Below are 16336 nucleotides of genomic sequence, written 5' to 3'. Positions count from 1 at the left end.
AAGGAACAAGAGCTGATAAGGGGACTTGATTACAGGTTTTTTTCCTTTGAGCTTTTGTTTGTTTTGCTCTCTAGTGTTGGCATCACCTGTTTTTCAGACTTTTTTTTTTTTTCTCAGAAACAGTCTGTGTTTTTAACCTTATATTTGTGCTGTTTCCTTTTCCTTGAAAAATATAAACCCTCCGCTGCTCATTTTGTTCAGCTGCTCTAATGATCTTTCTGGCTGCCACTTCTAGACCTTTCATTGTGTTTACACTCTCATTCTGTGGGCTGATATTTATTCATATTTAGCTGTAACTGACCTCACACTTTCTTCTCAAGAAAATGTTTGATTGACCTCTTCGATTGTTTGCAGATACTCCCATGAGTGAGTGCTATTTGAATGTTACCTATCTACTTTATTTATCTACAGCAGTTTTGTACAGAATAGTCTGGTCATTGCCCTCCACCTTAAAAGAATTCAAATCAGCTGTAAACTATTATGTCCATATTTGTTTTGTTTGTTGGTTGGTTTTGGGGTTAGTTTAGTAAATTTGATCTGTAAACTAATCAACAGATTTTTTCTGCAGAGAACTTAAATCTATCCCAAATATTTGCCCAGTCTGCTCAGCAGGAAATATCATTGCTGTGTGCATTATGTTGATGGCACACAGAAATAGATTAGCATAAAAGAAAAAATAGCCATATAGGAAGACATGAACTGGAGGTAGGAGAACCTGGCACTGAGGGAATGCAGAGTAAGCCTCAGTGCTAATTCATGGATAAAGCAGCTTTCAGTAGCAGCCGCACTCAAAAAACTGTAGACGGCCAGTCATGACAGGATACAGTGTTGGACTGACAGATTGACTGGCAGGGATATCTTGTGTCACAAATACAACTGCAAGAACGCAAGAGAGTGAAATATTTCTAAATGACAAGTAATTGCAGCAAAAAAACAGTACTGGGAGAAGTACCGCAGTATTGGTTTTTACACCTAGGAAGAGCAGGAAAAGAAGAGGGGAGGCAGGGATGATCTTAAACAGATGCATTTTGGGAAACCCCTGATTGCATTACTGGTCTTTTTAAGCCTGGCAAATTTATTTCATTCTCTTCCTGTTGTGCTAGGGAAAATGAGAATTTTTACCATCCTTGCAATAAACTGTAAAGATCTTAGTCTTGTAACTACAAAGCAGCTATTTCAGAATCCCAGAGCATAGCCAGCTCAAGAAACAGTCAGACATTTTGATAAGTACCTTTTGTTTGACTTCCTTATTTTGACAGGAGAAAGAGCATTGGTCTTGCAATGCAACACAACTCTAACAACATCTTCATTTTGATTCCAGAAGTCTACAGAACAAATGAAGAAAGTACCAACCATTGTCCTGTCTGTCTCTTACAAGGGAGTCAAATTTATTGATGCAACGAATAAGGTATGTGTAATTATTCAATATTGGCTTCTATTACTCTCAAATGCGAATACGAGACTGGCTCACTAAGAGCACCAGTACAGAGAGTGAACAGAGTTGCACTTTGTGTTTTCCTCTCTTTTTCATCTTCTTTCCAAAATGGATATAATGTCATTGTCATTCTCCAGAAACTCGGTCTGGAGGACGAGTAAGGCAGCTTTAATGGCTCATTTGATGAACAGTGTCCAACCTTCTGTCATTAAAAAGCAAGCTTATCACAAAAGACATTTGGCAGTGACCCTCTGTTGAATCCTTTATCATATTCTTCCCTATACAGTTCCTTAAATATACAGAAAATATATGCAATTTGTTCAATAATAATGTAATTGGGGGGAGGGGAGAAGGGGGAGAAAAGATGCCTCGATGAAGAATAAAGATGCAAAGTTATCTACAGGGCCAGCCATTTTAAAAATAAGAAACATGGGCCTTGAATGTTCTTTTCAAATGTCAGAGCCTCTCTTAGAGCTGTTTTCCTGGTACTAGCCAACTGACCCCCTGAACTGCAGCAGCTTCTTAACGGTTGTTATTCCTTTTTTGTTTTCATCTTCCTATGTGGCAATGTCCCTGTGCTTTGGTTCTTACATTTTAAAATACATCCAGCATCTTTTAAAAATGAATAAAGGGGGAAACAGAGAGATCAGAGAACTCATTGATGGATACAGCAGTGGGTTATTGTTTAGCCAAAGTAAAATGTACAAGCTCTGTATGCAGGTGTAAAGTAATGCATTAATTTCTCTTCTTCGGATGTCTAAAATGGCAAGAAAATGCAATCCATGCTGATGCTTGCATGTGAATAGAAGAAAAATTACCTTTTCTATTATGTGACTAAAACTCACTAAAAACAATAAGAAAAATAAATCTGACAACCCAGCTACCTGACCAGGTTAATAATGTATATAACTCCTTTGTGTTGCTGAACATTCAGACCACATGATACATCTAATCCAGTATCCATCCAGCTTGCCAAATAAGTCAATTTTTAAAGGTGTTTAACTAGAACTGAGTTTTAAGTGAAGGAATAAAAGCAGTTTTTTGAACTTCTGGTAGAGTTTGGAAGCCGTATCTAGGGTTAGAAGATGGCATGAAAGAGAAAGGTGAAATCACTATTATGTCAGATATTGGCATATTTGCCGGAGCAGAGAGGCCAGGGATTCCTGTCAGCTCCTTTTGATTCCATTGATTCAAAACTGAGCTTCTACAACCCTCATTTCCTTTATGTTCTCTGATGTGCAGGGCACAAATCAGGACATTGCAATGCTGTTAGCTCTAACTTGAATAAGGCTGTTTTCAGCTCTTAAATCTCTGTGGTATAAAGGATGTAACTTCAGTGTTCATAGCTTTAAAAAAAGAATACATCAAGAGAACAAAAGGAACTTCCAGTATCTCTTTGCACAGTGCATATAATCTTATATAAGACGGAAACTTGAAAGAAGTTTGGCAAATTGCATTAGCTTTAGACCAGTCCCACTGAAATCCTGTGCCTAATAGTGCAATAGATGTATCTGATGGAGGTAAATAATGCCACAGTGTTTTTTCTCAAGTGGTAGATTGCTTTCTCTCCAGTTCAAAATCTGCACTGCCTTTCCCTTCTGTAAAAACCAGGTAATAGCCTGCAACTCTCCCGGAAGCATTGTTATCATCCTTGTCCACAGTGTGCTGTACCCAATTCCTTCAAGACCCAAAACAGATTAGCACTAAGGTGAGATCCTATTCAGACTTGTACTGCTTCCATATGAGCTTATAGTTGACAACGCTGGGCACCACTTAGCAATAAATGCATACTTTTTAATGACAAAAAATAGCTAGCAGTTATGTGCTTGAAAACTCAGCTCTCATGGCTGTTCATCCTTTTCCTTTCTGCCACCAAGCTAAGACTTTATATTCTGAGTCATAGCAGGCAAAAGCTTCAGGTGACAAAGAGGCCCTGACCTCATTCCACGACAGCTATTTCAGTGGCTCCTTGAAGCTTGGCATGACACCACTCTGACATGACACCATTTCTTTGCAAGTGAGGCCAGAAAGAAATTGCTGCTTAGGAAAAAGCAGACTTGCAGGATTTTCTCATGGGTCACAGCTAACCCTAACTTCTGGGTGATTTCTGCCAGGAGGGACGTTGGCTGACACAAGATAGGCAAGCAAAAGCAAGGCTGCTTAGTAAAACACTGATCTCTCCAAGGTATTTCCTTGGCAGAACCACACTCGACTTTCAGCTTCCCTGCTTTTCGAGAAGCGCCTGAGGTTTCTCTTGCCAAACTGAGTGACAATTTTTAGAACAACGGCTGTACAGTGACAGTCAATGCCTGAGGAGTGTTCCCAGAACAGTGAGCTGGTTCACAGCCTTGTAATTTCCACAGAGTAAGACTGTGGGTCTACTGGAGTAATGACCCTAGGAAACAGTAAGCACATGCACTGAAGACATGTTTAGTTTTGAAAGGAGATCACAGAGGGTATCCTATAAAAGCTAGGGAAAAGCTCAGTTTCACTACTCGTTTTCATCCAGAAGATTTAGTTTAGGTATACTTTATTTTATTCACAACAAACTTAATTTGGGTATGTTTCCAAACTCCACTTGCTTTAAAGTGAAAACATTAAAATAATCTCTGAGAGTTTTGATTCAAGTGCAAAGCCCTGTATCAACCCCAAGTCACTTAGGAAAAATTTCAGCATAGCATAGCAGAGCTCCATTCACATACGCTGCATAAATTCAAGTGATTACTTTGTGGCTCATGATTTGGCATAAATACTTAACGTGATTTTAAGACTTTCCAAGCTTTAATTATTTCTGCTTTCTAAACTACAGTGTTCCCAATACAACATCAGTGACTGTATTATAGCTATATCTGTGGTTATCTAAATCCCTGGGCTTGGTTTAATTGTAATTCGCATCAAAATCTTTATTCAGAGTAAAAGTTATCAATTTGAGAACAAAGAAAATAAAATGCTTAATGTAACATAAAAAGTCAGTGATTGTTAAGCAGAGATTATACGTGTCATTATAAATTAGCATGTATTGAAACATAAGTACTCTTTTTGTCATTTCAGTGAATAATGCATCAAACAGAAACAATCAAGTATGTTGCAACAATTTAAGATTAAGAGGATTATTTCATTTCCTCAGTAACAGTTTCCTTGTCTCTTTTTTTTTTTCTGTAATTTGAAATTTGGAATGCTTTTTATTAAGATTTTTCCTAAGGCGTGTTTTCCTTAAGTAGATATATTGATATGTCTTTTCAAAACCTTGACACCTATATGCAAGAGGGAAAGTTTCCATTTAGCACATGAAAGAAGATATGGCAAAGCATCTTAACTGATTTAGTTTTATACATTTCCTGTTCCTTATAATTTAAAAAAAGAAAAGAGAGAGAGAGAAGGAAGCAAGAAAGTGGGAAAGAAAAGAGAGGGGTGAGGGAGAGCCAGAGATTGTTTTAACTTGGACAGATGCCACTAAGGCAGCAGCAAACAGTGGCTCTGGGAGGGACTGGGACATGACAGATGTCACATGTTCTCTGGTGCAATAGCGATGTCGTGCTGCAGGAGGCTTGTTCATTTTGGGGTTTTGTGGAAAAGCTACAGCCAGCAGGGCCACAATTCAGAAAAGCTCATATAAACTAAGTGCTAAGTAAATTCATATCCAGTGAATCATTCTGTTTAAATAAATCGTTTGAAATGGTTGTGTTGCTGAAGCAAGGCCTAATCATAAGCCACTCTGCAGTATCTTCTTCTCTGGCTTCATGGTTCCTTTGGCCTGCACACAGTAATTACATATGAGCAATTTATGTAATGAATATTCATAATTTTCTCCAAAGCTTTAAGACAGCTTTTTTTTCTTTATTTCATCGGACAGACATGCCCCACCTGTATCTCAGTAGTGTGCTATAGCTTACATTGGCTGTTGCAAGTAGTGTTGCTCGGTGCATGAATGGTTTCATTTTTCTACATCTTTCTTGCAGGATGCTGTTGGCAGTAAGCGGAGAAAAGTTGCCAGATCCTTTCTGTAGTTATCTTTTTACTAAGCAGAAGCCTTTTGAGAGCTCTGGGTTTCAATTATGTAAATCTTTGGTGGTTTTATCTCTTGCAAAAGTATACTTGGAAAAGTATAGCTGAAATTTGTCAAACAACATGTGTAAAAACTGGGATATTGAGCCTGTTAGGTTTCACCAGATTCTGTCTGTCAGTGGACTGAAACAGTGTCATGGAGTGATCATTATACAGAAAACCAGCAGCATCATAAGATGCTCATTTAGTGCTTTGAAACTGCTTTTACGGTGGTGTGCCAGGAAAGATGTCTCTTTGTCAGAGGATCCTGAATAAACTGCGCAAAACTCAACCAGATTTGTAGGGAGACTGTAGAATGTAATTGTTTCCTATCAGATTATTGGCAATTCTGGATATCATGGGAGAGAGTCAAAATTTCAGTGATCAATGTAAGATCACACATGGGGTGTGTTAAATCTCTTCTTACTAAGAAACTTTTGAAATACTTCAGTAAAGCAGTTGAACATAAATGTAAATCTAAACCCACACCTTTTACAACTCTTTTAAATTTAATTCCTAAATTGATTGAAAATATTTTTTTTAAACAGAATATTATTGCTGAGCATGAAATCCGTAACATTTCGTGTGCTGCACAAGACCCTGAAGACCTTTCTACATTTGCGTACATCACTAAAGACTTGAAGACTAATCACCACTACTGCCATGTATTCACTGCGTTTGATGTGGTCAGTTTATAGAAGATACTTCATTTAATAATTCTTTGTAATAGTATTTTAATTCTATTGAAATATTTTCAGGTATATGGGGGTTAATGGAAGGTGTCATTCATTTACCACGTGAAAAGTCTTATCTACTATGGGATAGTAAAAAGACATTTCTGGAGAAGAGAAAATATTTTCTTTGATACTGTCTCATTTGCCATCTGAAACAACTCACCTCTGTAATCTCAGCTGTTGACTGTAAACTTGGCAAGTAGCATTTCATACATCTTGACATATAGTTCTTCTAACATGATCTGTAGCCTTCCAAGAAATTTGTAACAAGCAGGTTTGGCCACCAATTCCGATATCTGAGTGCAAACCAAGTAAACGAATCAGAATGTGCATTATACACAGTGTTCAATCTTGCTAACAGGTAGGTTCAAGATCTAGCTTGAATTATGTTTGCAGGCAGTCTCGTGTTTTTAACTGCACTGTACTCGTGGTGGTGGTAACATCCCACCTTCACAAAACAGACGTGGGCTGCCTTTTTGGAACAGAGGTGAGATGTTACCACCGTGATTCCTTCAGATTTCTTACCTTGCTGTACTGACTTTTAGTGTTTCAGTGTTAAGCTGGATCAGTCCCAAAAACTCGAAACATCTCTCTAAATATTGTTTAGACTTTTTGACAATATATTGGATGAACTGTAAGACTGAAGCTTCCGCTGCAAATGTGTAGAGAATATATGACAAGTTTTCTGTTTGCTTTAACCAGAGAACTAAAACACTTACAGATCTGACAGAGACCACACAAGTAGCTAATTACATATCTCAAGATTTCCTAGGAATATTTGGCTACCCCACTGAAACATTTGAAACATCTGTGATAACAGAGATCTGCGTATTTGCTTGTGTTCTTGTGTAAGTTTACCCCTGTAACTACCAACAGATTATTTGTTGTTATTATTATAGGGTCCCTCTGTTCTGTTCTGCTCTCCTCTCTATCATGTCAGTTGGAGTTTTAGCTTAACAAATAATGCAGATACAGATTTTGGGAAAATTTTATTTTAGCAGCACATTTACCTTTGCAAAAAGATAGCCTTTGTTTTGAAAATAGCAAATTAATGCTTTAATCCTTTACTTCCTGGTTCAAATCTTCTTGTCTAAAAATCTCAAAAATATTATTTCAGCAGAAGTCCTTACAGCTCCTGATATTTTAATGGAAAATGACTAAGTTCTTCCTACATTTATGCTTCTCAGGTGGTGATGCACAGGCTGATACAGTTTCAAGAAATCATGAACACATCAGTTGTTAGTCACTCTTGCTGTTCCAGCTAAATTTGATGAAATAAGTAGTGGCTCTGATTTTTTAGGACTAAGAGGATTTATTGTCCAAAACTTTCAGGAATGCTTTCCCTCTAAGTTAAGCACAAGATAAATTCAAGATGCTATTAAAACTTTAAAATCATTCAATAAGAAAATATTTTAATATAGTATCATGTGTGTGAAGTCTTGAAACATGCTTACAGGAATATAAATGCACTAAATCAAAGAGATCAGAGATGTCTGAACTGAGGCGTTTTGTTTGGGACTGGGGAAATAGTCAACACTGCAGAGCAACTGCTCTGAGAGAGTTTAAACAGTAAGATGTACAGAAAGGGAGATTTAAAGGAATTTTAGCATTTTGGTTCAGTGCTTTTGTTGTTTCAATTCTCTGCTGACATTTTAGTGTCCACAGGGAGTAGAAAGAACTTCAAAATTTTGTTAAAAATAGAGATTGTGGTTGACAAGATGTTACATTATATAGCTTTCAGCAATAAGTGAATCAGCTGAAATTAGACTGATGGAGGTTATTATTTCTCCTGATCTATTTAAGTACTTGTTAATGCTTTCAATTTACTGCTGTTTCATTTATAGGATTAATAATCAAGCACAAACGTAAACCCAGGTATAGTAGATGAAATTCATTTTCTTCTTGCTTTGCAAGGAAAGAATAGCTATCCAGGAATAATTACAACATTTTGTTCACTTCCTGTACCTTAGGAGGAACATTTAATACCCCAAGCACTTTAGCTATTTTAAGCAATACAGAAACTTTAATGTCTAACTAACTGTCTTGACTTAGTTTTCTCTTGCAACATAATCCTTAGTCGGGTGTTACCTACTCAGATACTCTTTTTGTGTTGTTTTATTTCTCAAGCTCTAGCACTTTTGATGCAAATACAAGCCCCCAAAACACTAGCTAGATATGTGGAATGCAAGCATACAGTACATTACATTTGCTGTTTAAAGTCTAAAACTGATCTTCAGTTAGCTAATAGAAACAATCCTACATGTCAGTCAATAGAGAGAAGTCATTAAGAAAAATAAGGTTTGAAACGGCAGAAATCCACAATAAAGTATAAAAAAGATTCATCTTAAATCATATATATTATGGTAATACAGTATATGCAATGGCACAAAAAAATTTTACTCTTTTAAGTCCTTCAGTTCCTCAGGAAATGTGGGCAAGAACAATTTTATTTTGCAGATAGGAAAGCATTTTATCATAGTGACATGTCAACCACTGATACATACAATCTGGGAGTGACTGTACATGTAAGTTGTCTATTCAGTGTTAGAATTCTATAATCAAAATTGAAAAAAAATGCAGAAAATTAAAGAATATTGAAGAGGACAAGGCTTGGGTGAAGAAGAGGATTTATTGTTCAATATTTGAAATCTGTTTGAGACTCATTCACTTATAAAGCAGCCCTAAACCGTAAGTGAAGGATTCCCTCTGGAGGGAACCATTGTCACAGTTCCTATACTAAATTCTGGTTCTTAGAGGGGAGACATCCAGAGTAATTTCCATCAGAGATTCCTGTATTGCCCAGTGAACCTATGAATAGAACATAGCTGGCAGTAAAAAAGTCAGTTAAGATGTAAGAAAGCAATTGGGCATTGGAATAGGTTGTCTGAGATAAGGCAGCTGAAAAATCCTGATTCAGACTTACACTGGCGTGCTACTGTAACATTACATGGCAAACAAGGCAGTTGACCTCAATTTCTCATCTCCCAAAAATTGTTGCTGAAGGGTTTTAGCTCACTGAAGGGTTTTAGCTCACTCCCTCTCCTTCTCTGCTGAGATGATCATGGAGCAGGACTCCAGCATTCTCAGTAGCACCACGGTCCTAAAAGTTTTGCCTACTTTCTAAGGAGCCTGGTGGAGTGCTGTAAAGGTCAGTGTCTTCCTCAGTCAGACCAGCAGGTCTACAGCTTATGTACTAAGCATCTTTCAGGGAGATAGATCTGTTTCCTTCCTTTTGCACCACATGTAAAAAAGTCAAATAGTCTCCTTGCTCCATCAGAATTTCCATAGTCAATTTAGTGGTTTGGTTTTCCACCCACATCCCCAAGGGACTCCTGCTCTTATCTCTCCAATACAGCACCTGCAAGAATCCATACCAACTCTAATCCTCATATTCCTCTCCCAGTACTTCAGATGAGAAATTCCTCAAACCAAACTTATTTACTTCTGGGTGTTTTAAAAATACAATTTTTCAGATAGTTCTTTTTTTTTAAATTTTACAAGGGACAATTTTAAAGCCCTCCTTGCCTCCACTTGCAGATTTCTCTTCAAGGCTCTACCGCAGTACACAATGTATAAAGTCTATGTACAAGTTCAGTTTACATTTCAAATATTGAACAGAACACTGGATGTTCCATTTTATTTGCTATATTTCAAATATTTATTAACCACAGAAACAGTTCCATGTTTCCTATGGCTTTCAGGCTCCAGGCAGGTCTGTTTTTTCATTTTACAGATTGCAAAAAGAAAACAAATCATAGTGGCTTCAGACGAGATGCAGGACCCAGACTGGATTTACGGCTCAGCATAGCAAACTCTCTGCTTGTCTCTACTCTTATCTCAAGAGCTTTCCAGGCCTGTGTCTCAGTGACATTTTTGTATGCCACACTGGATGGTGCATTTTCTTAGTCCCAGTAGTACTGCAGTCTGCATTTTCTTCAAGCCATTACCACACCGTCCTGTTGATGTATTCTTTAGTGATAGTAATAGCCACTGTAGACAATCCCATGGTGATATATTACACTGCCTTACTTTCATGACAGCTGATTAAGATGTCTTTAGAATAATATCTTTGTCCTACTAATAGATGTGCTCCATTTTAAATATTATTATTCTGTACATTTTTAACAATTATACTCTGTTGGTCTTAATTCCATAGCCAGCGTTCTGCTATAAGGCAGGGCACTTTATTATAGTCTCTTTAGTCTTTCATTTATTACTCCACTGGCAAACTGCATCCTCAGTGTTTCACTATCCTGGCCAGTCTCCATTATTTAAAAAGGAGATAATGCAGAGACTACTGATATCAAATTAGACAGACATTTTTATTTGGGAAGCTGTGAAACTTTGGTTAGCTTGCTGTTGTGACCACAGTCATAGCAGCTGAGAGTATATCCCAGTGGAGGAGTATAACTCTTCTGTCTGACCTAACAAAGCCCAGAGCTGGCACCTTCATAACAGTTCTTACAATGAGCCAAATGTGCTGAATTTAGCCTCTACTATCTCAGTATACATGTGTGATAACAAAAGGATGTAATTTCTTCACTGTTACTGTGAAATTGCAGTGTAGGACATGAAATAAAATGTCCTACATTTTACATTAACACATTAACTGTGTTTTGACAACTTAAGGGCAAATAGTGTGCTTCCAAGTGTCTTGTATTGCCTTCTGGCTTGTCGCAAACTCAACAGCTAGACTTGACTAGATAAACAGATACGTCATTTAAAATTATATGACAAATGTGGGAAATTTAAGGGATCGCCTAGTTTCAAAGCAATGCAGGATTGCTTCCAGCTGTGGACTACAGAGGTTGAGAAAGGAGAAGATAACTTCTGAATCGCATCAATGATGTGTGAATTGTTCTAAGGAGACCATAGGACATAAAGTAGCGAGCCTGAAGGCTTGCATTTGCTTTGCAGGAGTTCCAAACTTTGTTGCAAATTGAGTAGCCTAGAAATAGGCTCTAGTAGGAGCCTAGAAATAAATGTACCAAAACAAACCCACAAACCGGAAAAAAAAAGTACCATAGAAATTCACTTGCAGTTTAGGTTAAGATCAGATTTGAAACTCACCGCTGCTCTTTCACTGATGTAAAACTGTGCTGAAAAACTATTTGTACCAGCCCCTTGGCTCCTCATTCATGCTTTATAAACCTTTCAACAGGTTTTGTTCCACATGAGAACTTAAAAGTATTCCACCGATACCACTAAACTTGTCTTGGTCTCAAGAACCTAACTTCTTTGGTCGTACACAGTAACCTACACACACACTTACCAAGAGTATTCTGACATGCCAGTTTGAGCTCAAACATTTTTACTCTAGAGGGAAAAAAAACACCACCACCCCCCCCCCCAAAAAAAAGAAACAAAACAAAACAACCCCCCTGCCCCGAAAAAAAAAACCCACAACTCCAAAAACATGGGAAGGTTTCCCCAGCACTTGAAACATGCATCTGACATAGAGCACTGACTTTCACGTGTGCATAGGTGGACTGCATCTGTGGAGCACACGGGGTTGGACTAGATGACCTTTGAAGCTCCTTTACAACCCAAACCATTCTATGATGCTATGTCATTTGCTTTTTGTCCTTTCGGAAGCACTGCGTAAATGCTGCATCCTCTTCCCATGCTGTTCAGTGAGAGTGCAGCACATCCCGAGGCAGGTGCCCAGGGTAGCAGCTCATCAGGCTGCTGGTTCTGGAGGAGGACAGGTCAGCAGAGGAGTTCTGAAACGGCAGCCCAGATGCAGTAGTGCAAGATGGGTGGGATCCTGAGAGCAGCAGATACTGAGCTGAAAAGGTGGGGATGAATGTACTTGTTCTAAAAAGAGATGACACACACTCACCCAATCCTGTTTTCATGCTTAGTGAGACATGGTTTTCAAGGTTTCTAGAATTAATTACTTTCAGTACAATAAATTACATTTAGTTTGGTTTTAATCAATGAGAAATCAAATGACAGACATAAATATTAGAGAGAGTAAGGAAGTCATTAGCAGCATGATTTTAATTATTTACATTACAAATCACTTCCTGTAGACAGTACTACTCCACTTCATGTATCTGATGATAATTCAGCCTCACTCTAATTTTAACTAACTGGTTTTGTCTTGTTTCAGAATTTAGCTTATGAAATCATCCTTACACTAGGACAAGCATTTGAGGTGGCCTATCAGCTTGCATTACAAGCACGAAAAGGGGGCCATTCTTCAACCCTCCCAGAGAGCTTTGAAAATAAACCCTCCAAACCTATTCCCAAACCACGTGTTAGTATTCGGAAGTCAGTGGTAAGTAAAAGGTAGTTGTGCATGCAAAAATAACAAAATTCAGCTCTACAGTTAAGAGTTGATATACTAGAAGCTGTAAAAATAAACATACCTGTTGAATGAGAGATGCTGCATGTCTCCGTTGTGCCTCCTCTGCTCATCAGCTGTCACTCTAGCACAGGTAGCCATTTCAAACAACTGCCCATTTCAGATCCTTCCAGATGTGCCATGGCGCTTTTAGTAATTACAGAGCTTTAACTGATTCAGTCTACTTCCAATGTATTGTGACTTTTTTAAGTGCTAAGGGTCACAGCAAATGCATACAACTAAAGCTCTGAGGTTCCATGGGCTTTCCTGATCTCCTGTCGAGAAATAAAACCTGCACCAAACTTGATTGGTACACAGTCACTGCATATGTATCCTAACCAAATTACAAATCCAAATCAATTTACAATTACCTTATCAATCAGACCAAGCAACTTCTTTTCTTACCTTTTTTGTTTAATTTTTGCCCCTTGGCTGACCTTCCTGTTCCAAAACTGGGATTTAATAGACTTTTTCTGTAGTTTCTCTGGAATCCCAAGCTCCTAAGAATCCAAGCTCATGGCACCCTACATATTAATTGCCTTTAAAGTGCCCTCCTGAAGTGTATAGATGACACAGAAATATTCTTTTATGGCAGATTTTTAAAACAATTATTAAATACATTATGAATTATGAATACAGGCATAAGACGATTTGGGAGGGAAAAGGCAAAAAATGACTGCACACTGTATCATATTCACTGGCTATAAAATGAGAACCATACTCTCTGATATTTAATGATTGGTTGAGAGGAAAGGGAAAATATGTGTGACTGTAGACTTTTGTCACCCATTACCACAGAAACTTCCTCCATAAAATTTTAAAATAGAACATTTCCTGATATCATCAACTGTCTCAGTAGCAAAAGGACTTCTCAGGATCAAGCATGGCTGTAATAAACTACAATGCCCTATAGCTTGGAGGTAGACATACCTCTGATCTAAATCGGAAGAAGAGGGCAACTGTGGGTACACGGGAGTGTAGACCACCACGCTTGCTGCTGCAGGACATTGTTGATACAGGATTTGTTCTGTATTCTATTAATCCAAAGAAAAAACTTTGCCAGAAATGCTGTGCACAGAGATGGTAACCCTGTATGTTTGCATTTAAAGCAGATAGATCCATCCGAACAAAAGACTCTTGCGAATCTGCCATGGATTGTTGAACCTGGACAGGAGGCCAAAAGAGGCATTAATACCAAGTATGAAACTACAATTTTCTGATACAAAACTGTCCCCCCTTCCTTGTTGTGCCTTGCACGCCAAGCAGTCACAGCACAGCCTTTCCTTTATGGCAACGTTTCAATCCAGCAGAGAGGAAGACTGCACTGTATGAGTGGCCTTGTAACTAACAAAAAAGGCTGACAGTCATTTCTGGTGATGTTCTTCTTCCTGCAGCACTGACAGAAGAATGACACTATATGAAGACTTTTAAAATTACAGTCCACAAGAGGAGTGAGAAACCTTATTTTTCACGCAGTTCTCCCTTGTGACGCTGCCACAGTGCTTTCTTTGATTTCTTATTTTAGAATTCTACTTTTTAAGAAATATAAAAAAACAAAAGGTCTCTAAACTAACACTAATGCTGCCTACGAGTAGAATATTTGATTGGTTTTTTATTTAAATCTTGGCAGTTTTTAATTGAAATAGAACCAGAATTAATAAATAGAGTATCTGTGAAACCACTGAATTCATTAATAATTACTGTGTTGAATAAAGAACTTATTGAAGTGACAAGAAATTAGGCACCCTGATTTCTGTATGCGCTGGTTTTATATGTAATCATCGGTGTCCTTTGATCCTCTACAGAAATAGGAACTTCTTGCATTGTAACAAAGGATCAGAGTTTTATGAATGGTTAGAAAAAGGTATTAATAATGCACAGAAAACATTTATTAGATATTTTTATGGAAGAGAAGTACTATAGGAAAACATGTGAATATTTATGGAAGGAAGCCAGATTAATTACAACAAATATTGTTTATTTTAAAGTTAAGTAAACCACTGCTATTGCAGCACTATGAAAAATGTAAAAGTTGTAGCATCAGTGCACTGGATGTTCCATGTGATCAGTCTGGAATGAAAGTGGAATGGTCGTTCTACTACACCTACATATAGTTTATGCAGTTCAACATTGCTATAGCCATGAATTCTGCTAGTATTTTTAAAACATAATCTCAGTGGTTCTAAATAAAGTCAAAACCATGGATTTTTGCTATCAAGATTTCTGTCACAGAAAGCTTGTTTGGAAGCGTGTTGATAAAATTCTACTGCAAAAACATTTTCTAAGTAAAAATAGCAAGAAAAAGAAAAAAATTCCAAAGTAATAAAAAAGTTTTAATGGAACAAAACAGTTAAGCATTTGCTTAATATTTGATTAAATAAGATTTACTTACCTTTTCTTTGAAGTGTTTTAAGTTTTTTAATGTCTGTGGAGTATTTGTATAATACCATGATGTATATTTATGTAGAACTGAAATTATAACAGTACAAATATCACTATAGGAGAAAAATGACATTTTAACGTATACTGTTCTATCCAGTCAAATCGTGAATCATTTTGAAGTTCATTATAGAGATATTGATAAATTGTGTGGTTGTCTTACTGTTTTTTTAATTATTATTTCATATCCAGCTGAGGTTTTCAGTTAGGATCATCAGTTGGTAAATTCCAAAAAATGGATAATCAAACTTGGTTTAAACCTGATCATTGTATATGGTTTAGTTAAACCTAATCATAGCGCTGAGTGATGACATACTTTTAATACATTATTCAATTTACTTGAACAAAATAGTTCCGTGTACATATTTTTGCCTATTCACTGTTGATAATGTATGTAGTCAACCGACAGGAAAAAAATAACACTAAAAATATGGTACCAAAAGGAAAATTGTATAGGAGAACAGTAAATAGTAGCCTCACTGCAACAAATACTTATGTAAATATGCTTGGGCTTCCAGTTATAAATTTTGTAATTTTGTCATTTATTTATATCCTATAAAAGCACACAAAATAAAATGAAGTTGTACAGTCCCAGTGCTTTGTGCATCATTTCTTCATTGCTAAAGGAAATAAGGGGCCTGATCTAAAGGATACTGACATCAGTGAAAGGTCCTCCCCTGTCCTTTCTCTGCTTTCACTGGGCTTTGGATCTTGTCCTGTGAAAACCCAGGCATTGCTATGGAGACAGTTTTGGTTTCGAATACAGATTTTGTTTACAGATGGCAAATACTTCATACTTTAAAGTCCTTAATTAACTAACTGGGTCTTTAGTACACTACTGAACTGCTGACTTACTGTGTTTAATCACACCCTATAAAGACTCACATAGGGAGTTATGTTAAAACACGTTAACTTTAGGCATCAAACGTACAAAGTCGCCAGATTTTCAGGGTATGAAACTGGGGCACCTCTTATGTAGCTGAGTGACCCCTAAAGCTACAGGATGAGACAGGAGCTGCAGCACAACTCTAAGTAGATGTAAGGGAAAGGAGTGAAACAACAGGAAGAACTGGCAACTTGCAGGAATTTGATCAAGGCTCATCAAAGAGATGTCAAGCAGTTAAGGTGGCACAGTAAGCAGCTGAACTTGTCTGAGAGAGAGAATTGGGGCAAAAGAGACTGAGGATGGCTAGCAAGGCTGATGAAAGATGAGACAGATGAAAGAGTGGTGGGGCAGGGAATGAACGTGATGAGAAAATTTTGGGGACACAGTGACGCAGTGAACAATTGGATCTCCCACAGCAGACAGAAGTTGAGACTGGAAAGAAGAATTAA

At 37.4% G+C, this 16336-nt stretch overlaps 1 protein-coding gene across 10 annotated transcripts in view; it reads left to right on the top strand.

Moving 5' to 3' along the window:
• Positions 1–15595, top strand: part of LOC134159889 (ankyrin repeat and sterile alpha motif domain-containing protein 1B-like) — a 90756-nt gene extending 75161 nt beyond the window's left edge. For 7 of the 10 annotated variants that reach the window (XM_062611360.1, XM_062611359.1, XM_062611361.1 and 4 more), the window contains 5 exons: positions 1322–1408; positions 6028–6165; positions 12329–12496; positions 13672–13760; positions 13957–15595. In XM_062611360.1, the coding sequence (XP_062467344.1) occupies positions 1322–1408; positions 6028–6165; positions 12329–12496; positions 13672–13760; positions 13957–13993 (519 nt within the window). In that variant the 3' untranslated portion in view covers positions 13994–15595. Of the gene's footprint in view, positions 1–1321; positions 1409–6027; positions 6166–12328; positions 12497–13671 lie in introns of all 10 variants that reach the window. The other 3 variants (XM_062611355.1, XM_062611358.1, XM_062611356.1) reach the window with 3 other exon arrangements.
• Positions 15596–16336: the final 741 nt, after the last annotated feature.

Source organism: Pezoporus occidentalis, unplaced genomic scaffold, assembly GCF_034315485.1.
Source record: "Pezoporus occidentalis ecotype Australia unplaced genomic scaffold, CSIRO_AGI_Poc_V1 ctg152, whole genome shotgun sequence".
Lineage (NCBI taxonomy): Eukaryota > Metazoa > Chordata > Aves > Psittaciformes > Psittacidae > Pezoporus > Pezoporus occidentalis.
This window is presented reverse-complemented; position numbering and strand designations above follow the sequence as displayed.